The sequence below is a fragment of the Uranotaenia lowii genome, chromosome 2, assembly GCF_029784155.1.
Source record: "Uranotaenia lowii strain MFRU-FL chromosome 2, ASM2978415v1, whole genome shotgun sequence".
Taxonomy (NCBI): domain Eukaryota; kingdom Metazoa; phylum Arthropoda; class Insecta; order Diptera; family Culicidae; genus Uranotaenia; species Uranotaenia lowii.
The window spans coordinates 331336396-331348498 of record NC_073692.1 but is presented as its reverse complement, the minus strand read 5'-3'; the positions used below and the strand labels follow the sequence as shown (position 1 = coordinate 331348498).

Sequence of the window (12103 nt, the reverse complement as noted above, 5' to 3'; positions counted from 1 at the left end):
AACGTCGAAATCTGGTGATATCTCGAAAAAAAAATTGTTTTGTAAAAATTGACTTCAAAATTTCAAAAATCCGACCAAAAGAAATTGGGAAAATTTGAATTTTAAATTTGATGCCAAATGACTTTAAAATGCATGAAACGTCGAGGTCTGGTGTTATCTAAAAAATAAAATTGTCAAAAATCAACTTTATGGGTTTTCCGAACCCAAAAATTTGATATTTGGCACGAAAAAAAAAACCCCGAGATACCATCAGATACTCACAGGTCAGTTATTTGAGCTATCTACAAAATATATATGGTCGGATTGAGAAATTCGACGTGACCCATCTGGCTTTCGAATGGACAATGTAGAAACAGGATTTATTTCTCTTTTTTTCCTTGATGTTCACATCATTTTCAACTTTGAAGTATGATAAAAAGAAACATCAAGAATGAAGTGTTATAAAACACTTGAAACTTGAACTTCGTTAGTGTAATCCATTTTTAATTACGATAACCCCAAAAACAGTTATAATGCCACTGGTTCGATTACTTGTTCTATACTGTTCTGTTCTATTCTTTTTGGTATACTTTTAGAAGACTTAAACCAACTTGGTCATTCGTCCACTATTTCAATTTCTTTTCTATTTATTTTAAGAGGATTTTACCAACATGGTTATTCTTTCTCTGATGAAACAAAATTCAAAATGTTTACCAGGAAAATAAATCGAAGAATTTGAAAAATGTCTAGAAACATTACTTATTAACATCTCTACTTACGTTAAGTATATGTAAATGCGATAAAGCCGTGATAAGAGTGATAAATGTGTGTTTTGTATTATATATCCAGGCTTCTCTACTTGGCTCCAGAGAGTGGTTTGAAACATATACTCTCTGGAGCCACCCTTTGATTGAATAATAGAGATGAGTAAAAGTTGCTATCTGAATTTCATTGTATTTACTACCTTCTGTGCTTAGAATGTACCGGATTCGAAAAAAAATTCCTTCATTTCAATTAAGATTATAACTGTCCTTGTCACTTTGTAAATTCTTAGGGAAGATTTTTTTTCTTAAATTCTACTAACAATCTCTATTATTTTTGTGGCAGAACTCGTTTTTTTAGAATGCTTATTCGTCTGTTTTTTTAATCGTGTTAAAAGAAGTCGATAGGCGGTATTTGAATATTTGTTTAATCATTCAAGCATAGTCGCATCCCACCGGAAAGAAGCGAAAAGATAAGAATAAAAAGAACCTCGACTTACCACTGTAATCGGATAGACTGGATTGATGATTGTGAACAGGAGAATATGGTTCGGTCGGGTTGCAACTTCGCGCTTCCGCCGAGGCTCGTCTGTTCCGCTGATGTTGTTGTTGTTGTTCTACAAAAAGAAGGAAGAAGAAAGAAAAAGGAAAATTAGCACTTTTCGCACTGTCATCTCCCCCTCGGTGCACCTTGTTATTCTTCGCTCATCCATCTTTTCATTCAGTCTTTTTGCTTGTGATTACATTTTCATATGTGATGAAAGAAATTAGAGAAACATGAACTATCAAAGAACGAAATAACATAAGCCGTAAATATCATGAAAATTTCGAAAAAGATACAACGGCTCACCGACAGGACTTGAACCTGCAATCTCCGCAGGTTCAAGTCCTGTCGGTGAACCGTTGTATCTTTTTCGAAATTTTCATGATATTTACGGCTTATGTTATGTCGTTCTTTGATAGTTCATGTTTCTCTAATTTCTTTCATCACATATGAAAATGTGATCATTTTCAGGTACTAAGATGTACCAAGCGATTTCATAACATCAGTATTGATTTGCTTGTGATTCTCAGTAATACCTTTTCCGGAAATGAAGGCACAAGGAAATTTTTCCAGTTTGATCCATTGAAGCAATCTAAACAGCCGAAAACGACCGATGATGATGATGATGGCAGCGATGGCAAAAGGCGACGAAGTCGGGTGCCAAGATTGCTTAACAAGACCCAATCGAAAGCCGTTCGTTCCGGGAGTCGAGGAAACAGACAGACCCAGACGGAAAAACAAGGGGAAAGGAACATTTTGGTCCGTTTATTTATGCATAGCTTTGGTGTGTTTTACTTTTCTGAGCATTTACCTCTAACAGAAAGAGTAGGTTTGCTGTGAATGTATTTGTTGCCTTACTTCTTTTGCTTTATTTATAAACAGCATGTTTTTCGGCGTTTACCGCGTGTCTCAATTTTCTCGCGTGCTAAGATTTTTCGAAAATTTGAAAAATGCCTTTCGTGCGCCAGTCAAAATCCAATGAAGGTAAATATGCTCGTCGATGAATGGTAGACCGTGCCTTTTGCTTACTAGGTGTAGTAAACAGGCTGCTGAAGTGTGGTTTTATTTATGAACAGGAATGACAAATTCGTACGATTTTCGAGTTAAATTCGACTGGTACCGCCGCGCTGACTTGGGGTTGTTGGAGTTTTTTTTTCGTTATCGGAAATGAAGAACGACGGAACTTGTCAGTTTGGGTATTGAAGGTTGAATTGATTGTTGGTTTATTTACTAGTTTATAGGCAGCTTGAAGTTAATATGCTCAAATGGATACAACAGGTTGAAAACAACTAAACTGAACTAAAGGGTTCTTTGAATAAAATCAGAAGAATTATCTAAGACTCAAACTTGAAAACCCTTCTCCATAAAGTTTAATTTACGAACATTTTGACACACAGTCACCTAATCCAAGAATTGTAAAAAATCTCATAAAACTTCAACCGAAACTCTAAGATCAGTTTTCTTTTATTCAAAGCCAAACTTTGGAATGAATCCCCTGATGATATCAATAATTTACCATTTTAAAGAAAAGTAGTAAAAACACGTATGCCCAAAACGACTATGATGATGACGAATGCCGAACGAGAAGAGTCAGGTCGTTTATGGTTTTTCTTTGTACCGTGAAAAGGCACTCAAAGAAGTAAGAAAAGGCGACAATCACCACACTCTCTTAGTTGCCCCCAAGGGAGAGAGAAAACTGTGAAATAGAGAGAAAAAAGATTTTAAGAAAACGGAAGGAAAGTCAGGAATCTTTACTTTTCGGACGAAAAGTCATAAATTTGGGAGTTCGACACTAGCAGAAGAAGGTTTCAAAGTTTTGGTACTTTCGAGAATCGTGATTCGTTTGCCTTCTGTGCTTAGCTTGTTTGACTACTCACATCCACCTAAGAGTTGGGCGAAACCAAAATTCAAATGATTTTATATAGACACAAAAAGTTGCCGGAAAGATCTCCATTATTTGTAGAAATAAATGTGAAAATCACAAGCAAATTTTTGCTCTCAAATGTTCTTCGATGGAATGGTTTCGTAGGTTTATTTATTTAAAGAATTTGAAACATTTTATCCGACTGACTTATATAGAGCAGTCTTAATTTAAATTTATTTGCTCCTTAGGATTTTAACATCTGAATGTCATTCATCCCTCAAATATAGAGCAGTCGGCAAAACACCCAGATAATAAGGTGAGGTGTGGTTGCTGAGAGATGAACTCAATTCTCAATCTCCAATGGATAATTTTTAATGCTTTTGCAGTAAGCTTGTATGTAGTGGTCGACAAATAATTTAAGCTTGATAAAAACCCCTACGTCAAGCAAGAGGCTGGGTCATTCGGCCGAAAGTCATGAGGCCGAAAGCCATTCGGCCGAAGGTCATTCAGCCGATGGACAGTAGGCCGAATGGGCTATCTGGCCGAATAGGCCACTAGGCCGAACGGTTATTCAGCCGACGGTTATCCAGCCGAAGGCTGTTAGGCCGAAAAGACGCAAGGCCGAAAGGATGTTCGGCCGAATGGTCACTAATCCGAATGGTCACTAGGCCGAATGGTCATAAGGCCGAACTGTCATGAGGCCGAACGGTCATAAGGCCGAATGGTTACTAGGCCGAATGGTCATTTGGCCGAATGGTCATTAGGCTGAATGTTGGTAAGGCCGAATGGTCGTAAGGCCGAATCGTTGTAAGGCCGAATGGTTATAATGCTGAATGGTTTTAAGGCCTAATGGATGCTAGAAGGTCGTTAGGCCGAATGGTCGCAAGGCCGAATGTTCGTAAGACCCAATGGACGTTAGGCCGAAATGGTGAGGTCGAAAGGTCATTAGGCCGAATGGTCGTAAGGGTTAATGGATGCTAGGCCGAAAGGTCGTTAGGCCGAATGATCATAAGGCTGAATGATCTTCATGAATGGTTGCTAGGTCAATAAGTAACCTTTCACACTTGGCTGCATGCTAGGCCGAATGGTCATGAGGCCGAATGGTCGTTAGGCCGAATGGTTGTTGGGCCGAATGGCTGTTAGGACGAATGGTTGATAGGCCGAACGGCTGTTAGGCCGAATGGACGATAGGCCGAATGTTCATAAGGCCGAATGACCACTATGCCAAATGATCGCAAATCCGAATGGTCGAATCCAGCCGTACATCCATTCGGCCTAATGACTTTTCGGCCTAAGGACCATTCGGCCTAACACGCAGAAAAGCGATAAAATATCTTATAGGCCTAACATAAATTCGGTCCAACGACCAAACAGCCGAACAACCATTCGGCCTAACGACCTTCTAGCATCCGTTCGGCCTTACGACCATTCAGCATTATGACCATTCGGCCTAGTGACTATTCGGCCTAGTGACCATTCGGCCTAACGACGATTCGGCCTAGCATCCATTCGGCCTAACCAATATTCGGCCTTACGACCTTTCGGCCTAACCACCATTCGGCCTAATGACAATTCGGCCTAGTGAGCATTCGGCCTATCGTCCATTTGGCCTGATGACCATTTGGCCTAATGACCATTCGGCCAAATAACCTTCGGCCTAATGTCCTATTCGGCCTATTGTCCTATTCGGCCGAACATCCGTCGGTCTTTTAACCCATTCGGAATAGCGATCTTCGGCCTAACATCTTTCGGCCGAATGTCCGGCCCCCGTCAAGCAAGGTTCTACAAAAGCACATTTTTGGAGAAGTTCACGTGTTGGCAGTAGGGCTCTATTTGGCATAGAAATCTGCCGTTTTATATTTGAGTGTAACGATGTTATTTTTCTGAGATCCCTTATTTCTGATCTGTTTAAATTACGAATTTTGCTATACTCCGAAACAAAAACTCGGAAATGTTTTTCAACATCTTATCATTGTATTGCTTATCCACCTCAGTGAACCAGAGTGAAAGACACTCTCCAATAAATAATCATTAAAATCAATTGCAGCAAAAGTTAAGCCAACATGGTGGAATCTGATCATTTAAAACACGCAAAAGGGAATGGAAGAAATTAAAACAGTCCTGAAACTACCAGAGCAAATTAAAAAAAAAAAATTAAAGTTTTTAGAACATTTTATGCTCATTTCTCAAAATATTTCCAAAGCCCAACATTAGGAATGAAACAAATGCTGCAAACAGATTATTTCTAAACCTTCTTTGTTAGTTTTATTTTCGAATAGCAAAAACATTCACATCGTAGCATGATAACTTTACATTATTTCCAATAACTCCCTTATCAAAGAATATTTCAGGTTACTAAAAAAAAGCCTCGCTCACATAAGCATAAACAGAAGACATATTGGAAGCCTATTCTCATAGAGGTTTACCCTACACTCCAATCCAAACAGAATATTAAAACATGTCGGATTACTACTCATGCCTTCAAAGGCATATCCATAAATTTTTCCCGACGATTCAAGCAATATTTGAAAAAAACAAAGAGGATTGAAAATGAAATAGCTGCTGTCTAGTGACACAGAAACAGCAGAGTATTCCCGATCTCCATATCCTTCTATATCCTTTATGGATTGATGCAGCCTTTTGGAAAAACATGAAAAAAAATCCCTCTACTTCAAGTAAATGGTTAACAGCAGGACCAGTAACTGGGTGGTGGTTTTCTGAGAAATTTTGACTTCCACCCCCAAAAATTGCTCTGAAGTCGATGATGCGAACCGCAATTTAAACCTTTTTACGGATCGCTGCAACAGCTCGATGGACGGGATACACTGGAATGATGGTCTATGATTGAAAGAGTGCTGACGAAAAAGTGAACGTTTTACGACCGGAATGTTGGTTCATTATATTAGATGTCTTCGGTTATCGGAATGTACAACAATTTCATTTTGTCTCTCTGGAACAATTATAGAGCAAACACACACACACACACACGTCATCTTGCGTTGTAAAGATTTTTAAAAAAAATCGGAATGAGTTGTTTGAAAAAGTACTTAAGCTGTTCAATTAGCTGACGTTAAAACACAGCTTTCCTGGAGTTTTGGGCTAGATTTACTCCTTCTTTTATATCAAAATCATTGAGCTTTACACAAAGAATTTCCCATGGATAAACAGAACAAAGATCGACATAGCAACCAAAAACAAACGAGGCTATGCGCAATTTGGAAACCGCAAACGTCACGTGCGGCTTAGGATTGTGATGTTTCATTCCCCCGCTTCAAAAAGACTTAGAGCCCCAGATAAACATAGTCATATAGACTAATCTCTTCCCGATAGCCTACGTCTTCTCGGGATCGTAAATTTGCTCCTGATGGTGGCGAGAAAACCCGTAAGCATGATTTTACAGCCTCGGTAGGTCATCAAAACATGCCCCGGATTTTGACCAGCAAAATAATGGAAGGTGACAGGGCTAGAGGCCAAGAAGCAATTCCGAACTATCGGGAACCGATTCGGTGTCTATCAAATGTCAATTGCTTCCACCATGTCGTTCTGCCTGATCAGCACAAGCTGGAACCCAGAATGAGCCATTGCTGCCATTCGGTTCCCGATAGTATAAGGGTCTTTGACAGACCACAATTCTCACACCATTGGTCAATCTTCTCCGGGAATCGTTTCTCCAGACGACAAATTCTATCCGTTGTTCGGTTTAGTAGGAAAAAACAGAGCTCTAAAAACCGGCAGGCCGGTGACGTTGTCCCCTCAGACGTAATCCAATCATCAATTACTTACACCCTCTTGGTTCCACATTCGTTTTCGGGGGAAGACCGTTTTCTTCCTTCGGAACCCTTGGGGCAAGGATAAATTCCCCGAAACCTCATCGCGCTGTATCCAGTCTTTTGGGGAATCGACCACAGTACAATGGAAATTGACAGCTAGGGCTCACCATTTTTTTTTTTTTTTGGTTTTTGTTTCGCTGATACAGCTTTCTTTTCCAGTCACTTCCAACGTCGGCCATCTTCATCTTTGGTCCTTTGTCCTGTCATCCTGGGCCCCGCTAGATGGCGAGCAGATGGAAATGATGGCGACTGATGGTAACATTTGTGCGTTGAGTTTTGCGAGAGGTAAATTGGATTTCGCTGACAACATTTGCCTGGCAGATGAAGGATGCGAGCACGATAATACACGTCCTATCGTTGACACCATACACACCGGGGCGAAGAATTTAATCGAAAATCAGCTAGCACGATTCAGAAGCTGCTGTTCATTTTGGTGGCCGTTCATGACTGATGCTGACCAAATGGAGGCTTCAGATGTGGTTTCGTGGTATATTCAGAGTGTTTAGTTAACACTTGGATCAACAGTTGATCCGAAAGAGTTTTGGGTAAATTTTTACTGAAACTCAAAGCATTTAAGAGTACTAAAATTTAAAATATATATAGTTCTAGTCTCTCTCCCAGCATTATTTCTAGTCCCTGTATTAGTTCTAGTCTTAGTGTAAGCCCAAGTTCTTGTTTTAGTTCTGGTCTAGTTCGAGTCCTAGGTCTATTCCTAGGCTTAATAGTAGTCCTAGTCTCGTCCTAGTACTAGTTCTAGTCCTAGTTCTAGTTCTAGATCCAATTCTAGTTCTAGTCCTAGTTCAAGCCCTAGTTTTAGTCCTAGTTTCAATCCTAGTTCTGGTCCTAGTTCTGGTCCTAGTTCTAGTCCTACTTCTAGTCCTACTTCTAGTCCTAGTTCTAGTCCTAGTTATAGTCCTAGCTCTAGTCCTAGTTATAGTCCTTGTTCTAGTCCTAGTTCTAGTCTCAGTTCTAGTCCTAGTTCTAGTCCTAGTTCTAGTCCTAGTTCTAGTCCTAGTTCTAGTCCTAGTTCTAGTCCTAGTTCTAGTCCTAGTTCTAGTCCTAGTTCTAGTCCTAGTTCTAGTCCTAGTTCTAGTCCTAGTTCTAGTCCTAGTTCTAGTCCTAGTTCTAGTCCTAGTTCTAGTCCTTGTTCTAGTCCTAGTTCTAGTCCTAGTTCTAGTCCTAGTTCTAGTCCTAGTTGTAGTCCTAGTTCTAGCCCTAGTTGTAGTTCTAGTTCTAGTCTTAGTTCTAGTTCTAGTCTTAGTTCTAGTCCTAGTTCTAGTCCTAGTTCTAATTTTAGTTCTAGTCCTAGTTCTAATTTTAGTTCTAGTCCTAGTTCTAGTCCTACCTCTAGTCCTAGTTCTAGTCCTAGATCTAGTCTTAGTTCTAGTCCTAGTTCTAATTCCAGATCTAATTCTAGTTCTAGTTCTAAATGTAGTCCTAATTGTAGTCCTAGTACTAGTCCTATTCTTAGTTCTAGTCCTTATTTTAGTCCTAGTTCGAGTCCTAGTTCTAGTCCTAGCTCTAGTCCTAGTTATAGTTCTAGTTCTTAGCTTAGTTCTAGTCCTAGTTCTAATTCTAGTTCTAATTCTAGTTCTAGTCCTAGTTCTAATTCTAGTTCTAGTCCTAGTTCTAATTCTAGTTCTAGTCTTAGTTCGAGTCCTAGTCCTAGTTCTTGCTCTAGTCCTAGTTCTAGTCCTACTTCTAGTCCTACTTGTAGTCCTAATTTTAGTTCTAGTATTAGTTCTAGTCCTAGTTCTAGTCCTATTTGTAGTCCTAGTTCTAGTTTAGTTCTAGTCCTAGCTCTAGTCCTAGATCTAGTCCTAGTTCTTATTCTAGATCTAATTCTAGATCTAATTCTAGTTCTAATATTAGTTCTAGTTGTAGTCCTAGTTGTAGTCCTAGTACAAATCCTAGTTCTATTCCTAATTTTAGTCCTAGTTCTAATTCTAGACTTAATTTTAGTCCTAGTTCTAGTCCTAGTTCTAGTCCTAGTTCTAGTCCTAGTTCTAGTCCTAGTTCTAGTCCTAGTTCTAGTCCTAGTTCTAGTCCTAGTTCTAGTCCTAGTTCTAGTTCTAGTGCCGTTGTCCACCAGTAGACGGGTTGTCGAGTGTCTTTCCATTTGGCCTTCCTTGTCTTCGCAGTCGTCAGGTATTCCGCGGACAGGTTTTGCAAGTTCCGCTCCCACCTTAACGCTTCGACGAAGACGTTCCGGTCGAATTATGTTGTCTTCCAGAGGCGTGCTCCTGATGTCGTACCTCTTCTACCCGTCCGCGTACTTACGCGTACTTGCGCGTACTTGCGAGCGGAAGATTCGCTCACTTCAGTCACTCATCCAGCCCGGAATGCAGAAAGTGATATCTATGATGGATTCGCTCCCATTCCTGTGGTAGGTTCTTGTTACATTCCCCAGTTCTACGTTCAGCCTTGCCAGGGCTTCTAGAAGAAGTTGAATCCTAGGGTTTGTATGGTGACTACCTCATTATACGGCGCACGCGTTGAAGTCCCCGCTGATGACAACGGGGCTTCTACCCGTGAGACCTTCAACGATTCTATCCATCATAGAGCCGAACATCTCCAGGGACCACCTGGGGAGAGCGTAGTAGCCACAGATGAAGATCCCGTTAGCTTTAACTTTCACGAAGCCTGCTTATCTTGCCGACACTACCTCTTGTATGGGGTATCTTGCTGTAACCCATATCGCGGCCAGTATGGCTTTATCGGTTACCCATATTTTTCCATCAGAGCTCCTACGATACGGGTCTGCTACTTACGCCACGAACGGGGAATACGGAATACGGGTAGAGTGGCTCTCGACGCCGGGTGAGCCATTCGAGTCGGAGTAGGATGACGTCTTCATCGGGAATCATCCAAGAAGTTGCGTTAATTCCCGCGCGGATGCTGTGACAGGCGCGAATCTAGGATAAGCTGCTCTCGATCAGCACACTACGGGCATAAAGGTGACAAAACTCGAATCCTGGCGCTAAGAGGTCGGGCTTCGAGTCGTTAGAGGAGAGGTCAAGACTTAAATCTTCAGGAGGAAAGGTTTTTGTGGTCAACCCCGAGTCTTTACGATAAAAGGTCGGGTCTCGAGTCGCAAAAGGAGAGATCGGGTCTTCAATCAACAAGAGGAGGGGTATAAGGGGTTACCTCGAGTACCTCTTGCGTGAGCACGCTATACTCTGCGCTCTGATTTTAAGGATTATCTCGCCAGAGCATGTTTGGCGGATTGTCCTCACGTCCTTTCCTTGGCCCACCAGCCTAACGCTCGTTCTTTGACGGACAACATCGGCTTAGGCTCTTTCTGATGCATTTACCACTAGCTCTTCCCCCTTGTATCTGACCCGGTTAGGTTTGGGTTTGGACTTCAGATTGGCTTTCGTGGCCTATTCCCTATTTAACTCAACTGTCTGCCACCCAGTTTTGGCTTCAGGAACTTTGTCTCCTTCTTTATTTCGCCCGGATTCTACCCGACCTTAGGATCCCGGGCTCTTTTCTTCGGGGCTCCGGTCTCGTCTCCCTTGGAGACTCTCTTTTCCGCTTGCCGTTTCCGTCTGAACGAAAACGCTCATCTTCTTTGGCTGAATGGTTTCTGCCCGCAGAGGGATCACCACGTCTCTTCATGTGCCATCCTCCGGCACTCCGGTAACGTAAGGATGGTCACCACAGCACGATTTACCATAAGGAAAGTGTAATCACGTTGGCGTGTTCCTCCCGGACTTCTTTCTGGATGTTAGACTTCTTCCTAACAAATTTCACCAAGTCCTGAATGCCTGCCATTGCCAGTACTAGTTTATCAGGCCTCAGGGTCACGAAGCTCCAGGGAGCTTAGGAGTTCCTCGACTGCCTGCTGGACCTCGACGAAGGGATCTTCCCTCTCTCAGGCTTCTTTCGCCTTAGTCCGCTTCTGCCCAACGGATTAGGACAATCGACCTTCTCCGCATCCAAAGAGTATTCTGTTGAACGGCAAAGGCGTTTTTCTGCCCTAAACTCTATCCTTCAGTCCTGTTCTAAGTTCGTGAGTCTTTTTCTTAGTCTAAAGTTCTAGGCCTTCAGTTTTCATTTTATGCATTCTCGGTCAATTTTATTCTATCCATCTTAACCCGGGTTGTATCCGAATTCTATTTCTTCAGTTCTCATCCTTGTTTTTAAGCTTAATGCTAGTTTTTTGTCTGAATCTAGTACTTCAGTCATAATTCTTATCCTGAAGTTAAAATACTGTCTGTAAGTCCTATTTCTAGAATTTGTCGTAGTTTTTAAGTCCTAATTGAAGTTCTTAAGGTCCTATTCTAGTTCTGCAGTTCGAATCTATTGCCTCAACATTTATTCTAGTCCTTTCGTCTCAAATCTAGATGCTAGTTTTTCAGCACTCATCTAGGTTCTTCAGGCTTTTTTCTATTCCTTCAGTCCTAGTTCGTTAATTTTAATTCTAGTCCTTCAGACCTTATTCTAGTTCTTCAGTCCTAAGCATAGTCCCCCAGTCCTAGTATTGGGCCTAGACCTTCAGGTCATCAGTTTTTATTACAGAAAGTCATAAACGTCTACGTCCGCATTTGATCCGGAGCATGTCCAAAGTCCTTTTTGAAAATAGCTTTAAATTTTTAGAAACCCAATCAACATATCTTGAATCTTTGTGGTTTGAATATCAAATAGGATTAATTAAATCAAACAAAACACAGTACCGTTCATAATTGTATAGAAATATGAAGCACGCGCACTGTCACTTCGACTTTGAACTTCCATAACTTTTTACTCTGATGATATATTTTGATCAAATTTTTTGCGTTAGATAGATCAACTATCACACTATTATATCACAAAATTTGAGCTTTCTGAAGTTTGTGTGGCCTGAGAAACAGCAATTCTACGAAAATCGGACTTTTTGGACTTTTCTCATTCAAACTGCAATATCTCTGAAACTACGCTACATTTTTATTGAAATTTTGCACAGTGATTATTGAAATATGAAGCTAGTATGTCTGAATTTTTCGAAAAGTTCTATCGGTGAGATCAAAAGTTACGCGAGGTGCAATATTTCAGGCATGAACATTGAAATGCGATTTCTATAGAATTTTGTACGAATGTTTCCATAGGAAAATCATATTCTCTGTTTAACAACCAGTAAATC

General features: G+C 40.8%; 1 protein-coding gene across 8 annotated transcripts in view; it reads right to left on the bottom strand.

The window, feature by feature from the left end:
- Window positions 1-12103, bottom strand: part of LOC129744574 (heterogeneous nuclear ribonucleoprotein L) — a 528701-nt gene that overhangs the window by 312916 nt on the left and 203682 nt on the right. For all 8 annotated transcript variants that reach the window (XM_055737162.1, XM_055737163.1, XM_055737161.1 and 5 more), the window contains one exon: window positions 1241-1357. In XM_055737162.1, the coding sequence (XP_055593137.1) occupies window positions 1241-1357 (117 nt within the window). The remainder of the gene's footprint in view (window positions 1-1240; window positions 1358-12103) is intronic.